Source organism: Mugil cephalus, chromosome 16, assembly GCF_022458985.1.
Source record: "Mugil cephalus isolate CIBA_MC_2020 chromosome 16, CIBA_Mcephalus_1.1, whole genome shotgun sequence".
NCBI classification, from domain to species: domain Eukaryota; kingdom Metazoa; phylum Chordata; class Actinopteri; order Mugiliformes; family Mugilidae; genus Mugil; species Mugil cephalus.
The window spans coordinates 6,229,233-6,245,929 of NC_061785.1; the positions used below are offsets into that span (position 1 = coordinate 6,229,233).

The 16,697-nt window shown below is 41.6% G+C and overlaps 1 protein-coding gene across 14 annotated transcripts in view; it reads right to left on the bottom strand.

The window, feature by feature from the left end:
- Window positions 1–16,697, bottom strand: part of LOC125022175 (calcium-activated potassium channel subunit alpha-1-like) — a 100,185-nt gene that overhangs the window by 49,972 nt on the left and 33,516 nt on the right. For all 14 annotated transcript variants that reach the window (XM_047608566.1, XM_047608565.1, XM_047608570.1 and 11 more), the window contains exon 3: window positions 268–329. In XM_047608566.1, coding sequence (XP_047464522.1) covers window positions 268–329 — 62 coding nt within the window. The remainder of the gene's footprint in view (window positions 1–267; window positions 330–16,697) is intronic.

Genomic DNA, 16,697 nt, shown 5'->3' on the forward strand with positions numbered 1-16,697 from the left:
GAGAAATTGGCAGTGAGCCCGGGACAGGCTACCCTAAAGAGGATTGAATATATGGATTATTGAGGTTGGTAGGTCTGCGTAGGAGGCTAATGTAAATCAGAGATATCATCATTTCCCTATGAGCCAAGCATCATTTAACCTGCAGGATTGTGTGATTTCAAGCTAAACTCCAATAAATGATGTAAAAATAGTCCTGTGCAAGTAGAGTAATGTAAAGTGTGCACCTTCTCTTTACAAATCACCTGCAATCTGAAGCCAAATACTTACTCAGAGGAATCTATGAAGTATATCACAAGAGCTCCAATGCTGAGAGCAAAAACGAGCACCACCTGGAAGAAAAAAGACAAACAAAACAGAAAAGAGATGATTTTACTTGTTTTTTTGTTTTGTTTTTTCAATGACACAACAAAGTTCTTCCAATATGGACAATATTACACACAAACACTGGTTTAGATCCGGGCAGCAGTAGACATTTAATCTTCAGAGGTAAATAGGGAAAGGAGGACACCAGCCGTTGACCTATTTGGCTGGTAGCACAAATTTATTCTGATACTTAAAACGTTTGAGCAGGAGCTTACAAGAACGTACTACGACATGTTTTTTTTTTTGTTTGATTACAGTAATATTCTCCCCAACCCAATGAACCTTTACAGCCGAACAAGATAATTGTATAAAGTAGGATTTTTAGGAGATTTAATATGTATATAAGTACATATTTAGGTTTGTTTCAGTGAGAGATTAAAATTTTCAACCTAAAACATTAAAATATCAATGCAGTCATAGGATGGATGGATATTTTTAATGTTTGGAAAATGAGCAAATTAAGTTGGAATAAAATTAAACATCTGCAAAATGAAAAAAAATGCATTAAACATAAAGAGACAGAATATTAAAGTCTTTTCTCAGGTTTTCATCACTTTGAGTTTCAAAGCTTTGCTATTTTCTGACATTTTAAAATAAATCTATATGTAAAATAATTAAGTCACTGATTAAACAACAGTGAAAATCAATTTCTCAGAAGCATCCACTTCAAAAAAATAATAAAGCCTGAAAGGCTGCTAATGAGCATTGCCTCGATACAACTCGTCAACCCACTACCATTGTGTTAAATACACCAAAAAAAAGAAAGACCCACAGTTTTGAACATGCAGACTCTCCAGTTACTGTATATCTGACAGTGTAAATAAAAACATGAGAGCGCGGCGCGGCATGTAAATTGGCGGCGGAAGAGTGGGCGAGGTGACAGAACGTGGCGTCGGCGCGCAAATGAGGAAGGATGTAGCCGAGCCTGAAGCTTCGGTGGTCACAGCGGAGCGGGACATCACTTTTACTCTGTCACTGGGCCCTCTCCTGCAGGGGGAGGAGGAAGAGGAGGAGGAGGAGGAGGGGAGGGCAGACGCCGCTGAATAAATCGGAGTAAGCCGATGGACCTTCAGAGCAGACTGGGAGGCAGGTTGTGTAATAAAAAAACATGAGATACAGGAGTGTTAGCGGGCAAGGAAAGAGACACTGAAAAGAGCTCAGGTGAAACTCAATCACACTCTCCGGTGCCACAAGACATTAAACTAAGGTGTAAGTGAAAATAGTTAAAAGGAGCTTAAGGAGATCTGCCGAGTTCCAGTCAACCTGTGTTCTCACCTGTCAACACAACTGACACCCAAAAACACGCAGCGCCATTCAAATGTGACTGCTGTCAGGACGCATTTTGTCTGGGCAGATAAGGAGGAGGTGGATTATCAGAAATGGAGGACAAAAGATTATATCTCTGTTACCTAACTTTTTCATAAAGTAGGCTGAAAAAAAAAAAGCACAGTTTATAGATGTCACAATATTGCGGCGCAGCGGTTACAAAACCGAGCCCTAGATTTTTAATCCTTTAAGCAAAACGTTTAATTGTGCAGCTTCATCAATTGGTCCTCGTAAGTCAAAAAGCACGGCGGTCTCATTAATGCCCCTGTGAAAGGAGTGGCCTTTTAAAGCCGCCGCTAATGTAGATGAGGACTCGACCCAGAGAGGCACAGACATGAACGGAGAGGTTTCGGCAGGACAGCGGAACAAATGTTTTACATCCCGAAATACACTAGAGGGCTATCTACGGCCCTACCTGGCTTTCATCTCTTTAGAAATGACACAATGGACATCCTGAACAGGAAACCAACGGGCATGCATAATGAACGAGCCCAGCCTCATTCATTTCCATGATGTGAAATTGTATTGTCAACCTGCGACCACTGATGGCTCCGTAATGACAAAAAGCAACTGCATGCATTTTTAATCGACCCTTCCTCTTTGAAAGCCAGGAAACCTCTTTATGTATGTCTCCGAGCAGACCAGTTTACAAACTGGAATCATTGGTGGTGCAACCACAGAAATGCTAATGCCACTGGGCGACCAAGACTGAAAACGCACTCAGGCTGCAAAAAAGACCAGTCATGCCTGGGTTTGTCAATGAATTGACAGCACGCAGCGGCAGCATTCATCATCCGTGTCAGTCACCGGATAATGATGCATCACATCTGTATCTGCGGCCACCCCCAGCTATTTGCAAGCAGATGGCTCCACCCACAAGGGGGCACAGTAAGCGGAGACTCACAAAGAAGAGAGCTGCCAAGACCCACTCAGCCCAATTTGCATTTATTTTTTTTGCCAACGCACTCTCTTTACAAATAGGAGGTAGAATCTCTCTGCAATACAAGAAAAAGTCAGTACTTGTTCAGAGTCTTGTAGCAAAAGTCAGTGTATCCATGTAAATTATTTCAGGTCATTCTGTACAAATCCAATAGAATAGAATAGAATAGAATAGAATAGTCTTTATTGTCATTGCAGAACATAAGTAGTACAACAAGATTTAATTTCATCTCTGTATAAACAGTAAAAGCACTAAGAGCAAATATAAAACTTAAATCTTAATTAGACAGAGACAATGCAATAGACCCCTTCACGGTTATGTAAACAATGTGATGTTGTTGAGGGGCGGGGCTTAACTGGAGGCAAAAAGATCTCAAACTCACTCTGTAGCTTGTAACCGCTGGTTAGCATATTCCAGCAGACTGTTTTGGCAAGAATGAATGAGGAAAACACATATTTTAGAGACTATATGAATACATCCACTCTTGTTCGACCGTGAGTGTATTTTAAAGAGGTTGACTGATGGGACTGTATTCACCGGCCCCTACACTCTCACTCACTTGATGGACAATTTGACCAAAGGAGGACACGGAGCAGATGAAGTCTAGTCTGTCTTTATCAAATGAAGCCTCTTCTACAAAGATATTACAAGAAGTAATTGGAACCACTGTGGAAGTTAATGTAGTAAATGCAGCTTCTACTTGGACACCCCTGAAACATACAACCAATGTTGTGTTAGCTAGTAGTTAGCATTAGCATTAATGTAACAAGCATAACTAGAAATTTCAGTCCCAATTTATTCTAACCCATAACATTATCCAGACTGAAACTGATGATGCATGACACATATTAATCTTACTCGAGAGGGTGTGCTTGCTGATTATTGTTGACCACATCACCGTTGTGCTCAAATTACGTTTAACCACACCTTCGAGTGTAATGTTGCGATTATACAACAATTACCAACAAAATAAATTGAAATTAACAACAAACCGATCCATTTTGTAGCATATTTTCCAGCCGTTTCCTGCTCCAGCTCTGACAGTTACAGTGTTGCCATGGAGATGGATACAATGATGCCACAGACTTGGCGGAGCAATATTTTTTAGTGATGAATCAGCCGTGCTGTGATGCTGATTTGAGCATGTTCTAAATGTCTTATTGACCAGTCAGATCGCTTGGTGGGAACTACTTGTTGGATAATAAAACTTCAAGTTACTGTTTTTGATTTTTCGGTTTTGGCCCCAAAAAATACAGCAAGACGACATTTTCACAGTTGACTGTGTTCACCTCAAGCTCCCCTGTGTTTCGCCTCCAGCTAACGACATGACGTCACAGGTCTATATAAATATGAGTAAATGGAGAAGGTATAACTTTAAACCTTTGACAGGAGAAGTTAAAACCACTGAACCATCTTGTGACAATTCAGTGTTCTGCTGGGAAGCTTTTAAACCTGGCATTCATTCATGTGGATGTTAGTTGGACATGTAGCACCCACCTAAACCAGACTCCCCCACCCCAGAGCGATGCCAATCCTTTTGTGTGTCCTAGCCAACCCCAGCACGACACACACAAAAACAGTTCAGGAACAACTCAAAACACATGAAGGAGACCTGGCCTCCAAATTTACTAGATCCCAAAATGATCAAGTATCTGTGGGATGATCCCCTCCCCACAGGACACCCTGAGAAGACCCAAGCAGAAAGGGAGACCTACACAATATTAGGACACAAAGGTCATAATGTTATGCCTGATCGGTGTATACAGATATCATGTACAGTGTTGTGCAAGTTGTCATCCAGTATAGCAAGGTTATTTATACAGCAGCAGCACGGTTATAATGTGAACTGTTGACGTGTTTGTGTGTCAGGCAGAAGGTTTCTCAGACTGATTTAGAGCGACCGCGACTCTGAGGGAAGAAGCTGTTGTTCAGTCTGGTTGTGTGGGTGAGGAGAGGTGTGTAGGGTCCTCACAGATGTTGGTCGCTTTGAATAAAGTCCAAATTATTGAGTCTCTGAATTGTGTTGAATAAGACATTTCAAATTTTAGTATTTCATCTTATTTCATTGTAGAGATGTAAATATAAGTGTGTGTGTATATATATTATTCAAGTCACATTCCTATAAAAAGACTGTTTTCTATTTTCTGCAGGACATTTGGTGTCAGAACTTGAGACTGGACCGAGTGTTGACACATGGAGGATGTTGTATAAGGTACAGATCATAAAGTCACACTAAAAGGGAAAAAAAAACCAAGAAAAACAAGGCTCTGTCACTACAGTGTACAGTCCTGCAGAGTCTCCCTCAGCAGGTCTCAGGCATTCAAAGAACCCACTCATGCACCTCCACTCTTCCCGGAGTGTGACTCACCATCGATCAGCATGAATAGCCAAAAACACAGGAACTTCACCTGAAGCAGAAAACTAACTTTTACCACAGGGAGAGAAAAAAAAGATACTTAAAATCAAAATGATGTTTCTTTGTAGGTGAGGAGAGAATAAAACATTAAATAAGAGAATGAACAATGGATTCTTCTTACAGTAAAGTGTGAGGCTAACAAAGCTTCATTAGGTATTATTCCGAATCAAACACTAACAACTTGCAAAAAGGAATAAGTAGATATTTAATTGATAAGTGGTTATAATTTAATCATTCCTGCAAAATGTAGTGGTCGCCTATGAGAACTGATGAGATATTCATGTTGAGTACAAACGTGTTGTGCTAATTGTTCAGTGGGAGGCTGCGTTGCTCTGCGAGATGCTACAGGAGCTAAAAACAGGATTCAGGAGAACCGGAGGTCAGCTTGTTCCATTTTCTCTTGAAGCCGGCGGTCACGGTGGGATCAGAGCTCTCATTGGTGGGATGCCAGAGATTTGTGTGCGTGCAGTCAACTGATCGTCTCTGTTTAAATAAACCCAGCCGTGGACCGCATTAAAGCTCCGGTGGGCAAAGGTGGGCACAAATTCAGAAATAGAATTGTTTTTTTTTTTTTATTATTGTTATTATTTAATGGAGTCTTTGTTAGCTTAGCATTAGCTAAATCGTGTTCCATACAGTCTGCCCTGGTGCACCGTCTTGTTTCTACAGTGGCCCAGAACAGACGAAAAAGAGTTCGATAAAGAGTCTTTCACGTGTTATTTTGGGGACCACCTCCTGTCTCATGCATGGAATGGGAGTGGGGGTATTAATTGTGTTTTGTCTACACTTCAGCCCTTTAGGAGAGCTGGATAATTATTCCCAGTGCTGACTTGTGGTATTCCAACAAAAGCCACCCCCGACTCCCCAGACCACAAATAAAGAAGAGAAATCCCAACCAAGAACAACTTTTTCTCTTTGTCTTAATATATGGAATATATTTAAGCAGACCATCATACTAACCTCCTGAGACCCTGCGTCCTCATATGGGGGCACATTTTGTTTTAGGTTTGTGGCAGCTTCTTATTCTGCTTGGTCTAAACTTGTTAAACTTTTGTTGCTAGCTGGTGTAAAAACATTCATTTTATAATTTTGCTAATTAGCAAGTACTCGTTTGAGGACGTTGGGACTTGATTATTTGCAATTCTGTATGTTTTATATTTTGTTACACATTGGTGACTTTGAGTATATTGAGTGAAATAACACCACAAATGAGGACTTCATTTTGCTGCCCCCCTGCGGTACCTCTGCGGTTCCCCTAGGGGTCACGGACCCCCTATTGAAGACCTATGCTCTCGATGATGTTTTCATACCTCTTAGGTCCTACTTTTCCCAAATATCTTGGAGAAATTAAAAAAGCGTAGCAAACAAAAGCCCAGGACTCACAAGGTTAAAGAGAGTTTTAAAGTGAGCATGAACGCACATGTGCAGTAGGAACTTAACAGCAAAACCCAAAAGCTAGACGCACACAGTTCACACATCTCTCATTCACCTTAAATGAATGTTCAGAGGAGCGTAAGTTTCAGACCTAGAGTTCCTTATGGTCCCACAGCAGCTTCCCCGGCAACATGTGCTGCTTTCCAAAATGACCTAAGGAGCACCCTGGTGAATTCCTGCCAGCCCGTGTGTCTGACCTCAAATGCCACATTGATTAATTATTTATCTAGGAACATAACACAAAAATATAAACCTGCACAAGACAAAAGAAGAAATCAATGCGTCCCCATTGAGCTGAATGTGCACGTATCAATCTGTAATTATTGTTGATTTTCCTCTATAAAAAGATATAAGTCTTAGTTAATTTACATCACGAAATTATTAGGTAAGTTAGTTTTTAGATTGGCTGTAAATCCGTCTGCACATATACAAACCTTCCTACCAATTAGCTTTACTACAAAATGTTATGTGCTTGATTTTGACATTTGTTTAGCTCCCATTGTAAATATTTGTCTCAGGTTGTGAGAGACACCGTGGCCTTTACCACTGTCCTCACTAACCAGGCTTTGTTAACAAGGACCCTGTGCAGTTTATCCTTCGCCAGGGGTGATAACAGCAAATTAGCATGTTTACGACGACAGCCATAAATGTGAGTGACTGCAGCCTTGACAAACACAGACGCTCAATGAACATTGGCGACATTTACGGTGTCATCACTGTTGAACTCGTGCTCCTTCGCCACTGACGGGACATCCTCTAAGACGTCATTAACAGGAGACACAACCCCAGCGCTGACATCTCGAAGTACGGGCTGTCATTGTTTCCGTTCTGACATTTAGTTTAAAGACGACTGGCCGCTGTAGCGCTGAGACAACTCTTTGTTACTTGGAGCGCTTAAAGACTAAATACTGCATTCTTCATACTATAATATACTCTAACACTAATAAATAATATTATATCGATAGGTTTCAGTCTACGAGTGTCAGTATTACTGCCTGCGACGATCAGCCATAACATTATGACCTAATATTGTGTTGGTCTCCCTTGTGCCTCGAAAACTGTTGTGAATCATTAGCGAATGGACATGGGCCTTCTGAGGGTGCCCTGTGGTGCTCCAGTACGTCCCACAGATACTTGATCAGTTTGGGATCTGGTGAATTTGGAGGCCACGTGTCCGTTTTACACTAGTTGGACACCTGATCCTGACATCTGACATGATTCAGAGGAGATATGGATTAAGGTCTGTAGCGCTTCCTAGCTAGTCATAGCTTTTTTTGTTTGGTATGAGGAATACAGACTACTGCCACCTGCTGGTAAAAACAGTTTCGTTGCAGGTGAAAAGCCAAATGCTAGCTAGTCATCACCTGAAGCTTTTACGATATGTTTAAGTGTTTCTCTTTGTCCAGACACAAGTGACATGCTAGTTCTTTGATGTCACTTTGGTGTAGGGCTGAATACAGATTTTTTTTTGTTGTTATGTTCGTTAATATATCGGCATTTAATTGCACAGCGTTCGGAACACTGCGACCACGAGACACACTGTTTCAGACCGGACCATTTTCAATGTAGCGCAATGTAGTGGTGAAGATGGAAAGGTCCAAAAAATGAAGCAGCAGAGCGAGAAGACTAAGCCAAAAAAAGGGGTGACCAGATGTCCCCTATTTCGCGGGGACAGTTTCTGGGGACAGCCCCCGTTTTGGATGACAAATGTTGCGTGCAGACTACAAATATTACGGTAGCGAGGCTGCGCTGCTATTGACATTACAGACCGAGTAGTTCAAATATGAATAAAAACGTCAAAATAAATGAAGCTGTAGTTGTCCCTGTCTCTGCATTTCATCTTGATAACATTTAATTCTTTTTTTTTATCTTCGAGCTGTAAATGTCCCTGGATTTCCACATCAGTAGTCAGTGCTAACACGGGGACATGCAAACCTGTTTTACTACTACTATAAGATTATTCTACAATATTTACTCATCATCATAGTTAAATAGTCCATCCTTAGTCAATCTACTGCATTAATTCCTCTCAACCAGCAGAAAATACTATGAACACGTGATTATACATAAAAAAAAATACTGTGATACCGTCAGAATTTTGAAAAATACCATAATATACATATTTGGTCCTACCGCCCAGCCCTACTTTGGTTTTTCCATACTTTAACACCGGAGACTTGTTACTTACACTTGTCAGTATGAAATTCAGTGCAGTCATGCTTGCAGATATAAATTTTACCTTTTAATTATGTGTTCGAAAAAAGACAGGTTCAGCCTTTAAGAGACAGCTGCGCCCCCGTGCAGCTCAGACCTGTGTTCCCTGGCCGTCTCTGCATGTGCCCCATGCTTGTGGCGACAGGCAAAAACACAGCATGCATACTAATGGGGCTTGGGAAGGTGCTCCTGAAGCCTGGCACCCTCCTCAAGCATGATCTTTATATAGCCTTACCCAGCAAGTGTTTCATAAAGAGTCTACGGCCTCATCTGCCTGAGCGAGAAACAATTATGATTAAATGCTCCGAATGACGGCGTCAGAGGAAAGGTGCTCTCCTGTGTCACCGCCACATATCTGACAAGGTCACGCAGGAAAACACAAACAGAACCAGAACATTTCAAAAACAGCATCAGTTAGAGGGAGGTTCATTGTCATTATACTACATGTACTGACATGTGGCCGATCATTCAAGGATATTCACTAAATAGAACTGAACTGAATCTAGCTGTTTGTTGACATAATCAAGCTTCATGCGACAACCTCGGTGCATTTTAAAGCTGCACTTATCAGTGATAGTGATGATGAACACAGTGGAAAGTAACTGAACTATTGAGTTGTGGCAATACAACGAACCTTGTGAAACACTTCAGGTTAAACCACAACAGAATATGAGGCATTTATGATGAGGAGGACAGAAGAGAACAGAGTCACAATTAAGTTTTCATTTTATAGTAGTTCTTAATAATTAAACAATAATCTATTTTAATGGTCTAATGGTTTAATGGTCTTACTATTTTGTACGATTGTCTGTTTGGTTTCTCTTTTACGGTATTAGCTCGGCTATAAAGTAAATGAGGCCGCTACCTCAACATCCTTCCGAGTTTAAAATGAATTAATAAATCACTCTGATGTCTTGTGTTCTTTATGAAGCTATGATTTGAAATAAACTACTTTTTTTAGGTTTACCAGACTCATTAGGGTGTATTTGATATTGGATATATCGCCGATACCAGCCTGAATTTTACTCAGTATCGGATCAGAAAGGAGATCAGTGTTATCACTGATATCAATGTTATTACGTGGACAAAGCCTATAGAGGTGACAAACCTACTTTTTGGACATGAATGGTGGCAAACTGACTTCAAGAGTTGACAATAAAAACAAAACAAAAAAACGCCACTTTACAGAAACTTTTTACATTGGTTCATTCCTTTGTGATTGTGAGACTGTAGCTGCTGTTAATGATGATGATGATGATGATGATGATGATGATGATGAAGTGTCTCCTAGCAATGAGACAAAGACGAATCCCGCCGCGAGAAACTGGGATCACACTCAGCCGAGAAGCTCCGCAGAGCTCATCTCATCAATAAACAGTTAAAGCGCAGATTTATAACTCACGCACGCGTGACTTCCAACTTTGATTTGCGCTAATATCACTTAAGTAGACTCACTTTGCACTTGGAATTGAAAACGGGGCCTTGATTAGTCTCTATCGGAGTGGGGAGTGGAGTCGTTCACGGCTCTGCAGAGAGATATGCGCATGCATCAGACCTAATTGAAAACATAAATCTCGGTTTGGCAGAAAGTGTGACATTACTCATCATCAGACCAGATAACAATCACGTAACATAATGGGGCTGCAGTCGCTGACGGCAACAGCAGAAGGACGATAAGTATTATACAGATGATCACCCGGACACGTGTGTGTGGTAAGAAATTAGCTCATCATGTGTCATCCCGATCATGGCTGAGCTGCTCTGACAAACTTGTGATTTATGACTGAGGCGAGGCTCAAGGACAGGAGGGCCGGACGGGTTCAACGTGCCAGGATCGGTGACAGACAAAGTTATTTCTTCACCCTCTCGTCTGGTTTATCAAGGGCGATAGACTGATAGGTAGGCAGCGTCTGAAACACGGCTCCTGAGAGTGAATGTGCTGAGAGAAGAGGGAAGAAAGAACCTTGGACTTCAACGCGTGACATTTTTGTTTTTGTTTCTGGCAAAAAAAGATCCGATTAAATGTCGAATGTTTTATAGATTTTTGTAGGTTTCACGCCCTGGCTCGCGACTGACCGACTATAGTGCCACGTTTTTAATTCTGTTTTGGCGGTGGAGTCTAATGAGCTTATCCGGAGCCAGGGAATGTATAGAACTTCTGATCAAGCACCAAAAATAAACAGTAGTAAGTGAATTAATCAGGCTGGAGATTTAACCGTAGCTAAGCTTTCCTTCCAGCGACAAGCCTCAAAAGAAACCACAAACCCCAGTGGATCGTTGCAATCAGCCCAACTAACATCTAACTAACATCAGTTGAACAGAAACATAACAAATCTTTTTTGTCGCCCTGCTGCAGCGATTCACGTCTCACCGCATCGTTCAGTGATGAAACAGAATTAAAACTTTCATTCAGAGACGGCAGTGAAACTCTTTTCAGGCTTTTGTTGTTGGTTTCTTCGTTTGTTTTGGTCCAGTGTTATGTTACTCTTGAAATATCATAAGAAGAAAAGGAATGAAATCAGTCAAATACACTGATCAGCCACAACATTTAAAACCACTGACTGAGGGGGTAAATCCCGCAGTTTCTTATTTTATATAATCATCTGTCAAGTGATTGTTTTAGACCAATGTGGTGGCCGCATTTACTAAACAAATCCAATATGGCGGCCTACATGGATTCTGAGAGTACTGGTGAATATGAGGAAAACATTTGATTATAATAGACAACACACTATGTGTGTCATGCCCATAATGACTCAGGAGACAAATTGACAATCAGGCCACTTTATCTTATTTTTAATTTTCAGTGCTTTGGGTTGAATTGCTGGTATGAAAGGTGCTATACAAATAAAGTTATTATTATTAAATGTATTTTGTTTTATTTGCCAGACCTGTATGTTGATGACAGAGGTGGAAACAAGATTAATTTTCCAGACACATCTTCTCGGTTCACCTTATGGCCTATTGGACCCTGCATTCAGATGGATGTTACTTAGACATGTACCACCTGTGTTATGATCCACAGAGGCCCCACCCCTCAACACATAGCACCCATAGGCCCCCACTAAAAACGTCATGTTACAAGACACCACAGGACGCCCTCAGAAGGTCCATGTCCGTTCTCTGATGAGTCGCAACAAGTTTTGGAGACCTACACAATATTAGGATGGTGGTCATAGTGTTATACTTGATCGGTGTATGCAGATATCATGTACAACTGTGGTTCCCAGCCAAATCATTTCATTTGATATTTGGGTGACATCTTAATACGATGTGCGATGTTTTAACTTTCTTTCTTTGTTGTTGTTGTTTTTGCTTAAGTTGAAGTTTCATCTGGTTAGAACCGAGCAGAATTTAGCGTTATATCAGGTTTGTGCTGGATTTCAAATCGTTATATATGAGAATTCATTTACCGTTATTTATGAATCTGAGAATGCAGTACAGTACACGGCCTCAGTATTGGTGGGGTCGGAGTTGGGCCCTGAGTTGGAAAAGGTTGGGAACCACTGATGAGTGTTGTGCAGGTTGTCATCCAGTATAGGAAGGTTATTTATACAGCAGCAGCACAGTTATAATGTGAACTGTTGACGTGTTTGTGTGTGAGGCAGAAAGTTTCTCGGACTGATTTCGAGCAACCGCGGCTCCGAGGGAAGAAGCTGTTTGTGTGTGGGTGAGGAGGAGTTCAAAACGGTCATAATGTTATGCCTGATAGGTACACATGCAAGGACACACGTTATCTTGTGCGCTGTAATCCAACTGTTTACCATGCAAACGTTACTGGAAGGATTATGATGATAACTCCCCGCAATGACAAATAAGTCGTCTCTCGTGTTGTTTTTACGCTCTGTGAACATTTTTCCATCTGATAAACCCTCAGACGGACGGACGTGTTTTTAGGATTCTGAGCTCAATTTAGTTGCATTGCGAGTTTAATTAAGCAAGAGGTTGTAATTCACTATGGCAGGAGGTCAGATGTTCATTCTATACGCCTGATTTACACTTGTAGAAGTATATTATAGTTCATCTTTGGTTACTTTGTACTAAGCTGTTAATCAGCTGTTTACCTTACGAATGTTCCCACAGTGATTAGTGGTGTGGTATCACAGGGAGGTGGTGTGTCCCCTGTGTACATTTTGGCATTTTATAATGTTTTTTTTTGTTTTTTTTTTACAAAGCGGCACTGAACACCATCACCTTGAATGGTTTCTCACCTTTGTTGGAAAATAACACAAAATGAAAAACGTTTGATCATGAAGCAAATTAAATTGGTATTTGTGTTGGTGGATCCCTTCCAGGGGCTGTTGTTGTTGTTGTTGTTGTTGTTCATTTGCTAGTCTGGGGCATAAAACTCATTTTGTGTGGTCAAAGACAAATCGTCTGCCTCTGCTTACCTGCCATTTCTCCAGCAGATTATAGTGTCAGCTCTTACTGTTCTCTGTCTACTGAGTAACTAAGTAACCAGATATATGTATATGTGTGAATCAGCTGTGTGCGTCGCCTTGTATCCCTCCAGAGCTACACATTTGTCCCTTGTGTTATTGAAATCCTTAGTGCACATATTGTGTGTGCACATCCGATCGACGGAGCTGTTTTTGAAGTCCCCACACCTCTTATTAGTATTTCTCCAAAGCTTCATTCATTTATGACAAAATGATTAAATATATTCGAGGGCTGTGGAGTTGTTCCTTTAAGGGTCTGGGGTTTTGTCGCTGCTGTAAGCTTGCGTGGTTGTCGTAGTAGCGTTATTGTCTGGGGAATTAATTGCCTGCCTCTGCTTTCCTGTCATTACTATAATGTATTATACACGGATCAGGCGTAACATTATAACCACCTTCCTCACACAGTGCAGTTCTCCTCTGTGCCTCTGAAACGGTTGTGACTAATTAGAGAATGGACAAGGAGCTTCTGAGGGCGTCATGTGGTGTCTGGAAACACAATGTTTTTAGTGGGGACGTATGGGATGAGGGGAGGGGCCTCTGTGGATCATCCCACAGATACTTGATCAGTTTGGTTTCTGGTGAATTTGGGGGCCAGGTTTTTTTGTTGTTGTTTTTTGTTTGTTTTTGCATCCTGCATCCTGCTGTGGTTGGCTGCTGCCATCAAGGAGTGTCATTGCTATGGGGTGAGGGTGTGCAGTCTGGTCTAGGTGGGTACTATGTATCCAAGTAACATCCACATGAATGAATGTCAGGTCCAAAAGTTGAAGTGTCACAAGATGGTCATTCAATTCTACTGTCAGTGGTCATAATGTTGTGGCTGATCTGTGTATGTTTTCACCTGTTGTCTTTCTTTCATGTGGTGCATTTGATGCATAATCATGAGGTCGTCTTTTCTCGGCTGTAATGTACCTATGGAGTCTTTGTCTTATGGTTTCACATCACCTTTGTTGACATTTATTTGCTGCTCGAACACGTAGATTATGACGTCATGCTTCATACAGTGATTCTAAAAATGTGAGCGTCCTGTTGGCGAGCTCGTATTTGACCTCATAAGCCCTGAGTTAAAATAAGAAATAGATTACTGACGTAAATTGCATCAACTGAGCGCTAACGGTATTAGAGCACTATAACAGTCTTGGACATGTTGATGAGAGGGACCAAATGATTTCACCTGATTCCACTTTGTTTCACATCTGTGCTTCTAAAAGGACAACATCAGCAACTGTCCCATAGCAACATAAACCCCCACAGTTTCTGTCTGCAGGGCCTGGTTCATTCATGTTTTCATATTACCTAGATAATTCATTCAGCATTGAACTATATGTTGTCTACGTCCCGGATGTCTGAACAATCCCTCTTTTTTTATTTATTTTTTTGTATTTGCTGGGAGTCCCTGGAAACCCTTACAGACGCAGTGGGTGTCTGGAGTGGCTGAATGCAATGTTAGGGCTTGCACTGCATCATTCAACAGAACTTTCCCAGGGTGAGTGCACCGTGCACACAGCACAGTATCCAGAGCGGGGCTTCATCATTTTCTTTTGTGCCTCCAACATTCACACTCGCGAGTAAAACCGCCGGCTTTAGAGGATTTCTCTCTTCCCCTGCCACTAAAAGCAGATTATTCCTTTGTCTTCAATGCTCCCCGTGGAGCCACGTTCAGCTGCTTCCACATCATTAGGGATCACTACCAGCATTACAGCAGCTCCGGAGGGATGGACCTGCTATTCAGTGACAACATCCTCAATCCCAAATCTGAATGCATCACTCTACTGGAAACCAACAGCAGGATTTACAGGTTATTTAACACGACTCCTGGGCAGCTGCTGCTGCAGCAGCAAACAGAGCGCTTTGTGTTTGCATGCACACACACACACACACACACACACACATATACGGACATGGTTCATTTCACATGAGTTTACTGTGTAGGTGTTTCCCAAAACTGGAATGCAACGCTTTATCTGACATTTAAGTAACCTTTACTAATACAATCCTGTGACAACACAGATACCACAACAATGTTTTTTTTTGTTATTGTTTCAAGTTGCAGTTTTAAAGTGAAAAAGCTCATTATAAATAATACTAATGATAATATACATATATACATATAAAGTGATTCACTCTCATCAGTACGATCTGTTTATTTGAAACTAAGGAAATGAATAATTATGTTACCGGATTTTTTCGAATTCATGGCGAGCGTCCAAGCAGAGTTCAACTTTGCTGAGATCGATACATCAGTCTTGACCTTTGAGGGAATGTTTAGAAAGTGGTGCACTGTTCACATCTTTCACATTTTACATTTTATATAACCCACGATGACACACGTGTTCTCGTTGCTCCATTGCTGGTGTGACCTGACGCTTTCCCAAAAATTAGAACAGTGGTTGAACTGGCCTCCAAATTCACTAGATCCCAAACTAATCAGGTATCTGTGGGATGCACCGGAACAAGCCTGATCCACAGTGACGTCTTCTGAGTGAGGAAATACGACGGTCGGCCACAACATTATGACCGGACAGGTGAAGTAAATTACATTTAAACCATATTGTGAGAAGTGAAAGTTCTGCTGGGAAACTTTTGGACCTGTCATTCATTCATGTGGATGTTACTTAGACATGTAGCACCCACCTAGACCAGACCAGACCAGACCAGACACACCCCATCCCATAGCAATGACACTCCTTGATAGCAGTAGCCATCCCCAGCAGGATGCACGCTCAAAAACACTTTAAGAACAACCCTTATACATGAAGAACATCACAAGGTGTTTGACCTGGCGTCCAAACTCACTCACAACAGTTTTGGAGGGACAACGGAGACCTACACAATATTAAGAAGGTGGTCATAATGTTATGTCTGATTGTATTTCATAGTGAACATGAAAGTTGTGACAATAGAGACTGATTGTCTCTATCATCGACTCTAGAGGCTCTGTTGTTGTGGACTGCTTGTCGGCCGCTGGCCTTTTTGCTACGTAGCCAAGATGGTGACCACTGACGGTGACTAATGTCCGTCGTTTCACGGTTCACTCCAGTGCAAACATCCTTCTGCTCTCAAAATAGCAACGGTACGCACCAAAGAACGAGATTGATGACACGGTGACACACTTTCTCTGGTATCGTAGAAATCCTTACAAGAACTCACACCTAGAGTATAGAGTCCAAAACAAGGCTGATTTACTACGTGCTGAAGACACGGCTAACTCCTTTGGAGACGCTGATGCTGTCGGTAGTTGTTGTTTAACCAAACCAAACACACGTCGCCAACGCTCCATTTGACATGTAATCACTGGAAGGTTTGTGCTGGGATCTCTGTCAATGAGGGGCCTCAGATAACTCACTAGTCCTCTGATTTGGTGGCTTCAGTGAGTGTGAAAAGAAAGAATAATGAAGCCATGGAGTCAGTGTCCTTTATGTACAGGCGGTGGCGTGCGGACCAGTGAGCAGCGATAAGAGGCAGTTAGAGGGGATCATATCTCTTAAATGGAGGGGAGGATATTTGCTGAAGGAAGGAGGTGTCGCCATAAACGAAGCGGCCGAGATTTGTTGGGAGTACGTTGGCA